The 15538-nt window shown below is 34.5% G+C and overlaps 1 protein-coding gene across 1 annotated transcript; it reads right to left on the reverse strand.

Moving 5' to 3' along the window:
- Positions 1–2160: 2160 nt before the first annotated feature.
- Positions 2161–14940, reverse strand: LOC100168264. Its single transcript, XM_001946111.5, has 3 exons — positions 14502–14940; positions 9564–10792; positions 2161–3639 (listed from the first exon to the last, which is right to left on the reverse strand). Exons 1-3 carry the CDS (start codon positions 14555–14557, stop codon positions 3218–3220), a joined length of 1707 nt encoding a protein of 568 aa, XP_001946146.1. The 5' UTR covers positions 14558–14940; the 3' UTR covers positions 2161–3217.
- Positions 14941–15538: the final 598 nt, after the last annotated feature.

The following is a 15538-nucleotide window of genomic DNA, read 5'->3' on the forward strand; positions in this document are numbered from 1 at the left end:
GTAAGAACAAATAATAAAGACGTAATTACTCTTCAAAAGGATATAAATAGCCTTGGGGAATATTCCACTAATTTAACTGCATAAATCTAAATATTGATAAATGTAAATTCGTGCACTACACCTATATAAAAATCCCTATTAGTTTTAACAACTCCATTTCTGGATTAAATGATGGTCTAGTACCTAAACTAGTTCAAATATCTTAGTGCAATTTCTTAACGAAACGATAAAAATAAAATAATTAGCCATCTATGTTTTATTAAAAGAACGTGTAATTAATTTTAATTGTAAATGTAATTAATTTAATGACCCAAACAGCTTTAAAAAACTATCTACTGAACGAGAAGTTGACTCCAATCGTCTACATTTACCGTTGAATTGGATCAATAATACATCTAAGCAATACGAAACCATCGAATCAGTACAAAATAATTTTTACACAGTATCTTATTTAGATTTAATATTCTCGAACCCATTCATGGGCCATAGGTACCAAAATGTGCTTAAATTTTTTTATTTATATCCGTTTGATGACAGAGATTCGTTTTTGCCCTGTAGATTCTTACACAACTATAAGGTACTATCAGGCAAGGAGTACTCTAAAATGCTATCTCTTTTCCACTTTTTAAAATAAATCCCCACTGTACAAAAGACCAAACACTTTTTAGCAAATATTCTCCAGTAGAAATCAAATTATAAACTATCCTGCCATATTTTAGCATATTTTTTATTTAGATTATTATTTGCAGTATTTAAACATACCTAGAAATGTAATTAGTTTTATCATACTATTTGTATAATAAGTACCGATTGTGATAATATCTAAGTAACTTAAATATATTTTTATTGTTAATTATATGTATTATTACGTAAATAAATATATGAATATCTCTGACAAATAATACTATATAGATATTTTATCGATCTGTATAAGGCTAGAATAATTACAATTTCATCAAATATAAGAAAACAAACAACTGCGAAAGTGTTATACAATATTTGCTCGATGGTAATTGTTTACTTACTTAGATAATTTAGTTGTAGGTACATAGGTATATGTATACAACTAAACTATATGCTTATGTAATAATATAAAATTATTGTTACCTTTTTTAATCCATTTGAATATACATACATTAAAACCATAAACTTTTTATGAAAATAAGTCAATATATATTATATCTTGTACATTGTTATAATTGGCGTTATTTCTTAAAAAAAATATTGACTGATTACAGTGGCCAAATTCATAACATTTTAACATTACACAAAGCCCGTAGATAATTGTAATTTGCAACATTCACCGACAAATCATTACATTAGCCATCCCCCTGGCACAACCCATAATACATTATTTACTTGATGGTTGTGTTTGTGCGTGCTAAACTAACAAGCATTTGGAATAACTGCCGTTCGGGCGGAAGTGAAGTCGAAAAGGGACGGCTTGAAAATCGAGTCGACTTAACCGGAAAACGAATTCGGCCGGCCGTGCAGCGAAATGTAGCCATAGCGACGTGGGAGTCGCAGCGAATATCTGACCGACAATTTTGCGTCCGGTACGACAGGAGAGGACAAAGTTTATAACACCCATGTCGCTATACGTGTCTATTAGGTAATAAATACACATCGATGCCATGCGCCGAAGGACGTCGTGCTGTAGCCTGTATAGGTAGCAAAATCTGTACGGTATTATAATAATATATATTATACGATTTATACAAGACCCGCCATTAACATGTTCAACAAATTCATTTTATATTAAATAAATAGGACGTATTATAATAATATGGTAAAATAATATATGATCATAAAAAAGTCATACAACGAGATATAAAATAAAAATACGTATAGTATAATAACATAATATTATGTATTTTATTTTTTTAAGTCAAAGTTTCTTGAAACCACCATGCCATTTTTTATTACCAGACAGTTGGTAATTATAATTGTTATTACTACTCTTGGATGTTATGATGGAGAACAATAAGTGGGTGGGTACTGTGTATACTAGGTTTTGTCCTAACTGGAGTACTTAATAATTTAAAAATTATTGAACTCGTCGTACAGCAACGACAAGGTCGTAGGTTCTAGTATTGTCCTTAGTTTCCGAGTACCTACAATCCAATAGACGGTAATCTCATTAATGGAACAACATGTGAATTTCCACTAATCAAAATATATTTTAGTGCAAATAAAAAAAAAACCACGCATACGTGCTATATTTACAATTTTCAAGTGAAAAAATCACACAGGTTCAACAAAACATAATATTATTACAACTAATTTTGACTAGTTTCGATAGGTATAATATTATAAAAAGTATAATATAGTAAGTTATAATAATAATAATAATAATAATAACAAGTGATAACATAAACTATTAAAATATATATAGGATAGTGGGTATATGAATAACATAATAAAATATGGATATACGATATAACGATACAACAATATTATTATGAGTATTAATGTATGGAGTATTAATGATTGTGTAGTATTTAAAGATTACGATAGTTTAAAACCGTATATAGTGTACTTGAGGTGTGTGCGACACCATATTTTAAATCACATGTAGGTATTTCCGTTCAGAATCGTTCACGCAAATCGGTCGGACGCGCATTCGACGATAAATCGAAACCGGACGTGCTTAACACGATGTCCATCAAACTCGATGACGCGTTTGTCGGGCGGGGACGGTCGTGCAAGGGATGGGTACATAAAGGGGCGGAAGTCTTCTCATCGCCAAACGACCGTAATCTAATGTCGAGTAGTTCTCAACATTTGAGGTGTATTTTATTCGTGGTGCCGACGTGCAATAGCCGGTCAATTTCAGGTCGGGTCAACTTTTTCTTCATCATAGTAAATATACAGCAGGTGTCTTATATGTGTATGGGAAATGTATCGGGATGAAAGGTTATATTATATTTAAATATTGTAATGAACTATGAGAAAATTGATAAGTTAAAGAACACCTTGCCACCCCTCCACACACGACGCTCCTGAGTTACCTGGACCCTCTAATCCGGTACACGATGATATTAATTTATTATGGTGACCTTTTTTGGGATGTACCGGTATACGAGTGCGCCGTTCGACTTCACGTGTTACATGCGTGCCGATCACCGCACAAAGGTGATATGAATGGTGGGCGTGACGGACGATCGGTATGTTGATGAGGCAACGGTCACTGTGATCTTCTGTTGCGCACAACCGGTCAGTCGACCGTCACGGTGATCTTGGTGAACGTTTGCCGGACGCTGAACTCAACGTCGTCACGGAAACCGGCGGCCAGTGATTGTTGCCAATCAGCGTCGGTCGGCTGGTTGTCCAGGTGGTCTTGAAACGATAGCCGCTCGAACGTCAGCCGGAACGTCCGCAGATGGTCCAGGTGACTTGCGGACGCGGCCGCGGCCACGTAGTCGGCGTTCAGCGGAAGCGTCAGGTCAAGCTCGCGGAGTCGTTCGCAGCCGGACAGCATGTCTGTCACGCCAGCCGCCGTCGTCTTGTCGCAGTCGGTCAGGTCCAGCCGTAGGTTGCGCAGCTGCCTCATCTCGCCGACTCGGCGCAGAACGTCGTCCGTCACGTACGGGCAGTCGGCAAGGCCCAGCGACTGGAGTCCGGTGGCGCTCACGAGACCTGAGGGACGAACGAAATAATATTGTAATGACCATCAACAATATTTAATATGATATTATAATATTATTAACGCGACTGTAACGTTAAAGATTTTCAAAAAGAAAAATTTCGTATGTATCGATACGAAATTTATAATTGTACGGCACGTGTATAACTTTTTAAACGTTCAATATTGAACCAATACGCAACATCATATACTAAATTTTTTTACTTGAAAATCTTGATAACACGAGGCAATCAATGAACCGCTTTTCAAATAAATAAAGCACGCAATTGTTTCTCGCTTTTTATTTTCATCTCCAGGGACGTCCGTACATAACGGACGATTCTAGAAGTGATTGATAAGTTCAAATAGACATTATCAATGATAGTACTAGGACTGAAATTGCAATGTACTTTGTATTGTTTTCTTATGCAAGGTACATGTTGCTCGTTTTATAAATGTATAATTTAAGTTCCATACATTATATTTCAATCAGAATAAGAAGTGCTTTAGTAAAATTGTCTTGCATTTTTTAACAATTTTAAATTGTAATGTAATTTTTAATTTTTTTTTAGAGTATTTTAGGGTTTTTAGGGTACTTAACAATAAAATCCTGCTTTTGAACTTAAATTTAAAATTTTTACTTAGAGAGTAACTTTGGTACAACCGAATAAGGTTTTTACCTAATCAAATATTATTAATCATATTTTTTTTTTACTGATCTACACGATGCATAAATCGAGATAACGAATGGTGATAGAAAATTAAATGAGAATAGTTATTTTTTGAGTTAAACGTTCGCATAGAATCGCAGTCACGCAAAACTTTTTTATTAATTTAATGTTTCTAAACTAGTTTAGGTTTATTTTGTGTACGAAGATTTTTGGAATTCGTTCAAATCTTCATATATTAGTGTAGAAGGTAAATATAACATTAATTGTAGAAGTTTATCCATCGTATAGTTCTGTGCTTATATGATAATGTAATATTCTGCAATATGTGCGATATTAATTTGTGTATAATATTAGTTCTCACCGATAAAAAATTATAAGTATTCAAAATCAGTTCATTCATTGTGTAAAGCCTAATGCATTATTATTATAGGGACACGTGAAAATCATAGAAGTTTATCGTGATATGGTTGGAATTTAACGGGGTTTAAAATATTATAACCTACAAGTCTGAGAAAAATCTCGAAATATACCATTGTTGAAAAGCGTGCATCATTAAAAATATTCGTATATCAGATGTTGATTAAACCGATCGATTTTAATTAGAAAAACTATTTTCAAATCAGATATAGGTACATAATATTATACCGTAGTTGCTTGTTTAGTTTATAACATAAAATGTGTAAGTATAAAGTAGGTACTCATTATAGTGTTATTTTATCCATTACTAAAATTCTATAACATATTATTCAATATCTGCGCATAAGAAAATCCACAATTAATTAATGGTCCTATCCGAATTAATGACTGAATACATTTTCAGATAAGTAACCTTCCAAGGTTTTTTATGTATAAATTTGTAAAAATTTCCATCTTTTTTTCATTTATAAAAATTATTTCAATGCATAACCCCAGCGTTTGTTCTGAACAAATTATAATATTCGGACTCAGGTGGGTATAATATGTAGAGTACTTATCCAAGCTACAGTGATTCCGCACAATAGCAGTTACTAATTTTATTGTTAACCGTGAGATTATTGAGTATAATAATATAATATAATATTATGATAATCGTATCAAACATAGCGAAAAAAATTGACGTCATCAGCATCCAGGGGCAAAATCATAACAATGATAATATCCTACTGGACCCGAAGACAATTTCGTCAAAACAAACTCAATATACGATTGTGTGTAATATATTATTATTATTATATTATATAATACTTCAGAAATCGATTCTTATTGTTCGGGACGGATATTATGCACAATATATTATAATATTATACTTGTATAGATTATAAATGTCTATTGTACTTCCTATAGCGCGCTCCAAAGGAATATGGGCGACAACCGCCTTTGCAGTTTTACGATTCCTTTGAAGTCAGAATAATACATCCTTCGCGTAGGCATATACAAAATATATACGACCTAAATAAAAGGAGACAAGGATGTACTCGTCGTAATGTGCAGCTCGCACGGTTCCGGGTTTGTTGAAATCGATTTGTTACGGCCTTCATTCGATTGTCTAGCTTTTGTTTTTTTTTACGTAAAATACCGATTGAGCTCACCACCCGCCATAATAAAATATATATAAGTATATATCTTCTGGGAATACTATTCTACGGTCCGTAAACACCTAGTCCAGCTTTTGATCTATTCTACTAAAAAATTGCAACATGATATTGCTGTGCGTTACGCGATGGTGGATCCGGTGTTCAACTTTTTTGGTGGGAGGGGGAAGTGCAAGACGATTTACAACATAATTTTTACCTAAAAACGGTTTACAGGAAAAAGGACAAGAGTCTAATTTTGCCTTTTTCAGATTATGCGTATTCAATTGTGTAGTAAATTTTCTTCCGGATTCAAAAGTATCACTGTTATTTACAGTTATTTACATATTATTGTGATTCATTGTTCTTGTGTACGGACATATGTGAATGCTCACAAAGTTACAAATCATATTTCAAATATGTTTTTGTTAAAAAAAAAAGGTTCATTGTTACATTTTATTGTTAGTTTATAAGTTATAATATTATGGTATTTTAGAATAGCGAATGGTCAAAAGTCAAAATAAAACAAAAGGTAATTTTATAGTTATTATTTGTAATGCAGATATTCATAAGTTATCACGCTAAAAGTAAAACGTATTTTAAATATTAAAAAAATCATAAATTATAGTTCAGAGAAATATGAAAACAGTATTAATTTACTCAACATAGGCGCAAATAGGGGGGGGCTTTAGGGGCTAATCCCCCCAAAAATGTCTATAGCCCTCCCAAACATTTCCTACGTTTTGTTTTAAGCTTATTCAATATTATCAAAGTAAGGCCCTCTTAGCCCTATTAGCCCCCCCAAATCTCAAACGCTATTTGCGCCTATGTTACCCAACTACTGTAAAATTATTTTATTCGTTTAATGTTAGTAGTAGGTACTATATAAATTACAATGATATGTAAGCACTGATAATGATACTAATGATATCAAATTCGTGGACCACACAAGCTAATTATGTGACTACGGTGGGGGGTTCTCTTTTGCCTCCCTACCACTACGTGTATATGGGGGCCCAGGACCCGACAACGGTTTTGCTCTAACGTTAGGGGTGTTGCAGAATAGCGTTCCAATTATTATTATTATTATTACTATCATCATTCATAATGATTGTTGCTCATAAATAAACGCAAAAGAACCTAACCTTTTGTCGTACAAAAATGACACTGCAGCCTGTTAAACACCCATTATACCATGGCAATAATTATTGTTATCAGTTCACGTGACTTTAGCGAACGTGGTGCGCACCAAGAGTTTACTAAGTATATAATATTATGTATACCGTTTCACTTTCCTCGTGTCGCAATACCTGGTTTCAGGTATAATCGTAATAATAATAATAATAAGATATCAACAATATCATTATCATACGACTTGCTGATGCAGGACGACCATGAGACAAATGTGTATATTTATCAATATAATCCGATTTTCAATGTTTGGGTGGCTTATAATGCGAATTTAAATAATATTGATTTATGCATGATAATAATAGGTGATAAAAACATAATCATGACCCAAAGACTTGAACAGGCCTAGGGCAAAAACTGCACCGGGTGAGTGCAGACACTCGCGAGCATCGTGTTTCGCGTCTGCAGATAATAATAAAATAATTATTATCATTATTATTCAGAAAGTGTTCGAAAAACATCGTATTGTAAAACCAATAAATTCTCCGATTTGTTCGGACACTAAATTTATTTAAATTTATTTATTCCCCTTTAATTTATTTTGGACGGCCGTGGATTACGAGTTAAAATGCAATTAACAAAATTTAAATATTAATAACCGTTTCGCTTATCCGGCGTGCCTCTGGTGTTTATTTGAATAGTAAATTCGTAAAAATTAACGCGGGTTTAATAATTTTAACTACCATGGCTATTTTCTCTACTGAAGCATCGTATAGTACCTATATATTGCATTCGATTTAACATCGATATTAACAACGAAGGTGATGAAAAAAAAAATGTGTGTCATTATTTGGTACCTATACCTATTATATATTTATGTCGTGTCATCGATTCATGATTACCTGTGTACTATCACGACACTCAACATTAGCCCAAATTGTTTTTGGTCTCGTAGAAGTTAGGAACACGAGTCTAATGCACTACCTACCCGTGTACCTATAGGTGGGCGGGAATTCATTCTACAACCGATCATTTTTGCTATAGGTTAATCGCTTTAACTTTTGGGCTAATTAGCCTCTCCAACATTTCCAATTGTACGACACATCCAAACTCGTTAAATCGCGTTGATTTCGGCAACGCTTATAGTTTATGGTGTTGAACGAATTGTTTTGTCGTGTAGCGGGCCCACGTACTAGCAACTATTGAAGGATAAGGAAATTACTCTTATAATCGTAAGGAAGCTTAGTTCTAATAGCAGTTTAAATTTTAAATGAAATGTTATCAACTTATTTTCTAAACAAACTTTATATTAATTAATTTGATATTAAAAGTGATATTTAAACCGATTAAATTTGTTCTATATTTCGAGGTACAATAAATTTAACTCACTATTTTCTAAGTCCAGATTTAACACAACATTTTCAAAGTCCAAAATAAAATTATTGAATTAAAAGTTATTATAAGACCCGTTGGCCATTGGTAAAATTTGAAGGAGCTGGCAAAATAAATAATTCTAAAATATATGCTAAAAAAATGTATAGTGTTATCCCTTAATAATAAATGTATTAATATAATTAGATAACATTTGTTTTTGTATTATCATTTAAATAATTAAGTAAGGTAATTAGATAATAGCATACGGTGTATTTATTAATTTTTTCATGTTCATATTATTTTTCCAGAGGGAGGTCATTGGCACTATTCTTGTATTCCTTACTATAATTAAAATATATAACTCACTCTCAGTAGAACCCCTGATGATCAAACAACAAGATGATCACATTCCTAACTGTCCAATCGGATTATGTAGATACGTCCCACCCACAATACTCCTAAATGCCAAATTATGTGTAGCTGCGTTATCTTATATAATAAGTAATATTTACGAAGTAATTACCCGTGTCTTTACGAAATGCATTTTATAATTATTTACAAAGCTAAAGCCTAAAAGTAATTATTTATATTTATTAAATTGTTGCAAATCGACCTCGTCATACGCTTCTAAGACGTATCTTATAATATTTGATAAGTACCCAAAATTACTTTGATTATTTCCAGATCCAGCACCTCAATCATATATTGTTGTACATTCCTTTGCTTACTGAGTATTAAAATTACTTCCAAGCCTACTTCGTAGGTATATAATATCATATTGTATATAGAACATATACATTTTCAGTCTTAAACCTATACATTATAATATGTCTGATCTCTGACTGTTCGTGAGACTCGTAAAATTATAATATGATGGAGGTGCATTACTCTACATCCACCGTCACCACGATAACAGCGTGTATTAGAGTACGGCTATCATAGTCGATGCTTAAGAATAAATATTGCTTAAGCTATATACTTATGACTCAAACGAGATTCATAAACAAGACCACAGCTTAGGAAAAGAAACAATATCACTTAAATTAAGTTTGGTCTTGAACTACCTTAAGCATTGCTTTTATTTACTATCAAAATATTTGTATTTTTTAAATTATCAAAATTAGCTTAAGCAATACTTATTCTTAATCATCGACTATGAATAACGGCCCTTAGTGTAAGTCATGTAAATAAATAAAATAGCGTTCGACTCACCACTGAGCAGGCCGTCGGACGTGACTTCCGACATGCCTTCCATGTCGAGGTGTTGAAGCGATGGCATCCCAGCCACGGCCGCGAACCCGTCGTCGTCCACTTGCCGCGCGGCCTTCATGGTCAACCGGCGCAACCGGCGACACGCCGGCACCAAGCGCCTGTACGCGGCTGGGCCTAACCCAGAACAGTCGGCCGCGGTGAGCGCGAGTAGGTCTTCGGGCGTCTCAGCAGTCATGGCGGCCGCGGCGTTTGCGGCGGTGGCCGTTTCGTCCCAGTCGTTGACGGAGGCCGCACTCCCGCACCGGGACATCGGGTAGACGGCGTACGCGTGCGGCGCCGGCCGCCGGATCGTCACCCTGAACTCGGACAACAGACCGGCGCACGTGCGCTCGACGTCGTCTATGAGTTCCATCACTCGATTGTCGTCTGCGCGGTCGTGCGAGCACCTGAGCACCGGCGGCCGGCTGTCGATGTCGTCGCCGACGTCGCCGCCGTCACTACCGTAATCGTCATCGTCACCGTAGTCGTTGTCGTTGTCGTCGTCATCGTTGTCATTGACGACTACGTCACTGTTGTCATTGACGACTACGGCGTCCGTGTCGTCGCGGGCCTCGAGCATAGCAGACACCGCGTCGGCTACGTCGTCGGCCGTCATCACCACGTTGCTGAAGCACACCCGCCGGGCACGGACGCCGGATAATAACCGGCGCAGACCGTCGACCGGAAGGTTAGTGTAACTGATGTCCCGACCGTAACCCACGTGCAACACGTCCAACGCAGACGACTTCCTTCGGCCGTTTCGGCATTTGTCAGCAAGTTCGTTGTCGTCGTTGTCATCTCCATCGCTACGTTCACCGCTGTCTTCATCGTCGTCGTCATCTCCGTCGCTATGTTCACCGCTGTCTTCATCGCCGTCTTCACTGACGTCTTCGCTGTCGTCGTCGCATCGCCGCAGTTGTTGGGGCACGTCCCGGTCAAAGTCGTACACGTCCACCAGGTACAGTGACGTTACGTTCCGCACGTCGAACGTCCGCGTCACGGTGGCCGCCGTGTCCTGGCCACCACGCACGAGCAGCGCACCTTCCGACGCGTACATGTGGTGCTGGGCCACTCGGTACAACCGGTCGGTGGTGGCCGACGCCTGCAGAAGATCGTCCGTTGACTGCTTTCGGAATATGAACCGGATCATTTCCGGCGGCAGACGGTCGAACACGCATTTCGGACACGATCTGTGGACATATACCCGATTACTATATTATTATATCATAACGAATGGTGATAATTCTTTACTAATGATGTAGTCTTGCAGTGGTTCTAAAACTGTGGTACCACTGGTGGTACGCAGAAAGTTATAAGGTGGTAACGTGGAAAGGCCGCGTGGAGGCAACACGTAGATAAATTATTATTTACTTATTGTTATAATATTATTTTATATTTTATGTACCTATATTAGTACCAAATACACTGCAATAATATGTATCTAAATTATTATTTTTATACATTATTATTGCTAAATTTATTGCTATTCTTAAATAGCTAGTTATATTTTTAGACATTGAAAATGAAAAGATTTAATTAATAATATATTTTAAGATCGGTGCAACCCTTAACATTAGTTTAAATGTAACACTTTTTATTAACTCGCAACCATATAACATTTAACTATAATTTAGCCAATTATCATAGTTAATTTGAGTTCTTATGATAAAATATCTTGGAGTTATTTTTCATTTTGAATTGTTATTAATAATCTACATTCATACATTTTTTATTTGGGAAACCAATTGACTATTGAGTCAGGTGTCTATACAAAACTTGTTCTTTGCTATAATATATCAGTTTATAATTAATAATTAATAATTTTGATTTTAATTTATAATTATAATTTTTAATTAATTATATTACCAGACAAGCTCACTCTAGTTACAACAATATTCTTGAAGGTTAGGTTAGGTTAGATTACATTTTCGAACATTAAAAGATATTGGAGAAATTATTTGAATGCCACGCATTTTTTGAAATACTATTAATGAATGAGATTGCTGATTCTTCATTTTTAGTCTAATTTAATTTAAAATAAATCCTTACTGTTTGCGAGAAAAATACCTGCTCTATATCCAAAAATTATTTATACGATTCTCCTTTTAATATAATGCAATGGGAATATGGGATGGCACGCGTATTGCAATGATAAACTGTTTATTAGCTAAATAATCCATTTTGCGTTTTTTTTTTTTTATTATTCTATTATTAATAGTTTAATGTACAAAAACTTCTCATTATAATTTCATTACTATATATATAGTATATTCACATCGTTATAATGTAATTTGTAATGCAAATATAACTTAATATGTCTGTTATATAAATAAATAAATATAATAATATTACACATCATACTGAACATAGTGCCGTAACATTACAGTAATGTTTCAATTTGATTTAGTTTTTAAAACCGACGTTTTTGTTTTTCTGGGTGATGAAAGGACTTATTTATGCAGGATTCGAAAATTCACGTTAAGTTCGAAATGTTATCATATACCGACCCGATACGTCTATTAATGAAATTATTCCCGTCAATACCATTTTTATTTTATTATATCTTACTCACACCAAGGTAATTTTAAATATTAATGACTATAATATTGTTTTTGTTTTGGGTACATAATATTAGGTATATTTATAGTTTGATCAATATCAACATTTTTTTTCTCGCAATTTGAATCCGATAAACGGATGAACACACGTACAACCATCGTAAGTTTGTGTATGCTGATTTCAAGCTTTTAATTGGTTCAGTTAATGTGAATGTTTATAATCTTTTTGATTTGGAACATCGTTTTTCAAAAAACATCACGTGTGTTTAATATGGCTGTCATTGACGCTTTGTCAAAAATGTATTTCTTGTTAAATGTACAATCATTACGGGGCGTTATCTAAAGCTTATAAATTCGCAGCTGTGAACATCTCAATAACTATTGTATAAAGAAAAAAATAGCGATTTATTCTATGTTATAAAATAAAGCTGATACTGTCAAGAACAGTTTTTTTATGCGGAACGTTGTCAAAACGTTTCACAAATCTCTTTGTAATATGACATTCGAGATTGGGTTTTAACCGTTAAGAGTTTTAAACTTTTTATATCTCAACTTTAAAGAATAAAGGAGACAATTTTTCACTCAATTTGGTACCGATAAACTTTCAGTGACTACAATAAACTTTTAGTGATTCTCAGTATTCCTTTTCGATTTTTATAAGTTCAAAAATACGTAAAAAGAAAAACAATAATAATTCATAATATTTGTAGGACAGTGACGAACGGCTTAAGTACAAATGTGCGTTGTACCTACATTGATAAAATATATAGCTTGATTCGCTCGAATTTGCATTCTATCGACTGTAGGAGTTGTGATTTGTCACTCCAGGGGTACTTGCAACGATGCAACCCAGCAGTGCTTAACGCAACCTTTAGACGACCATCGATTTTTAGGAAGAATTAATGTTCACGAATATTGTACAATATTATGTTTTATTAGTTGTACGTTTAAAATATTCGTTAAAAGTACCGTTTGATTGCACGTATTATGACTATAATATGATCATGATTATACTCTCAAGTAACTTTTATGTCTACGTGTACCTCTGTGTGCCACAATGTAAATAAAAGGCCCATAAAAGGTTATGTCGATTTTCATTCAACAACTCGTGAAAACTATTATCCCTTGGCAGAGCGTTATATTCGATTGCTGGCGTGGCGGTATCTCAAAAGTATTTTAGAAAGGATACAAATGATGCTCTTTTTTTAGCTCTTCAACGTTTTTCCATTACGCCATGCCAGAGAGGATATGTTATAAGGACTTCACTCTTCTAGTGGATATATACCCGTATTATATTTATTTTTTACAAGTATGTGGGCACTGCAGATTCGCGATTATTTTATTTTATTTTTTTTTTAATTTTAATTCCAGGCCCTCTCCGTCTCCTTTTCATTTCGTTCATCCATTTTCACCCTTTGATGTAATTATTATTCTATCACACTCTTTGTCTCTCTAACTCTTTTAATAATGACCCACGGGGCCCTCTTGTGACAGGAGACGACGGTAAATTAGATGAAAATCGATTTCGCGTTACACGGATTCACGAAACGGGAAATGTTTTGGTTTTTATTTCAAGAAAAAAACTTATAGTATGTTCTAGACAATAATACCTATCTAACAATTAATAATGCTTACACAACGTTGAGCATAAACACAATAACATTATATGATCAGTCATATTAGATGTCTACACAGTAACAATGTATATTAAACTTATCACATATTCCCGTTAATGATTTATTGAAGGTTAGTGTAACAATTATTATTATTTCATCAAAGTCGATAACATTGGTTCACAGTTCTACGTTTGATTTATGATGGTATACACATATACACACATGAATAATGTACGTGGCAATAACACACAAATATTATAGAGTAATCCAAACGGTATTAAAAAAAAAAAAAAATCAATTTATCAGTGCAATTTCGGCGCCAATCAGATATCATCACCCACACATCGCCTGACCACGGAATTTCGGTGCAAACACGTTGACTCACACTCTCTCATGCACACACACACAACTCTACAACAGTCCTTTAAACTTGACATGTATTATTATGAAATAACGTCGATCAAAACCAAACCCAAAATAAAGACAAAAACTATATAGGAAACCGTAATAGCGGCGAATAATATAATATTCGATCGGAAAAATACGTAACAATAAAAAAGAAAATAATAAAATAAAACGTGGATGGGTGGATGGATGATATATGTATAGCTGAAATGTATGATATTTTTTTTTTAGATTTCAAACAAATGAAAATTCATCTGAATAATACCCTTTTTCAATGAGAAAATAAAGCGTCGATTAAAATAATATTGTGTTACACTTACTTTTCCGTATCGTCCATGTTTTGTGTTGTAGTCTGGAGCTGGCCGCTGACCGACATGTGCTAAAGTTGAAGACGACCAACTATTATAAATAATTGTTGGACTACAAACTTTAAAGAAATTTACGTAAAGTGTAGTTATAATACGTTTTGCGTGTGTTTTAATACTATTGCATACGTAGAATAGAAAAATACGAACTTCGTGGTGTCAGACCGTACTCGAAATCGGATCGAACGGAAACGTTAACCGCGAAGACCACTTCGAAATCGAAAGTTAAACCGAAATATACGGACTGAGAGAAAATAATCAAAGACCGGTCGTTGCGACAGCAGAAGCATCAACAGCAGCAGACGGGATAAGGACTGAGTTGCGAGGTCGGTTTACAATAAAAACATGTTCAACACACGACCACGGTGTGTGCATTGAGTGACCAGTCCGTTTCCTTGTCTTATATACGCGTTTCCCATCCACCAATGCCACCACCACTACTTGCTTTTACGCATTATCTGAGCGAAATAGTTCAGTGAAAACAATATCATAATAATAATCGTAATAATCGCAATAAATAATAATAATAATAATAATAATAATAATAATAATGATAATAATAGTAGTAATAATAATTATTATTGTTATTTATACCTACATTATACAGATCGATTATGCAATGGACGGGTCGATGGGATCGGAAATCGTGTGGAAGGGCGCCAGCGACAGACACTGAACGAGTAAATCACTTTCGGATGCGTGTTATTCGTATACCTATATTGTGTAGGGAACTTGAAAATGTGATTTTCTTGTTGACCTCTACCGGGCGTGTACAGTATTATTTATCAAAAGAGTATTGTTATTTGATACACCGACAACGAGGTATTATTTTGATCTTAAAGTCGCCGTTCGCGAAATACCTAAACGCTTGAAATTGATTTTATCTTAAGCTGCTGTTAGGGGAGGCGGTACGACAACAATATTATTGGGTGCATAATAAAAAAACAACTTATATTGATATTATATTATTTTTGTATGACTAAAATTTCAGT

The sequence above is a fragment of the Acyrthosiphon pisum genome, chromosome A2 (genome assembly GCF_005508785.2).
Source record: "Acyrthosiphon pisum isolate AL4f chromosome A2, pea_aphid_22Mar2018_4r6ur, whole genome shotgun sequence".
Taxonomy (NCBI): Eukaryota; Metazoa; Arthropoda; class Insecta; order Hemiptera; family Aphididae; genus Acyrthosiphon; species Acyrthosiphon pisum.

Bases quoted from the DNA above. Each gene is read 5' to 3' on its own strand.
- LOC100168264 (XM_001946111.5), bottom strand. From the start codon at position 14,557: ATGTCGGTCAGCGGCCAGCTCCAGACTACAACACAAAACATGGACGAT. The intron at 10,793-14,501 runs GTAAGTGTAACA...ATATGTCCACAG, and splicing joins AACATGGACGATACGGAAAA to ATCGTGTCCGAAATGCGTGT. The intron at 3,640-9,563 runs GTGAGTCGAACG...TTCGTCCCTCAG, and splicing joins GTCCGACGGCCTGCTCAGTG to GTCTCGTGAGCGCCACCGGA.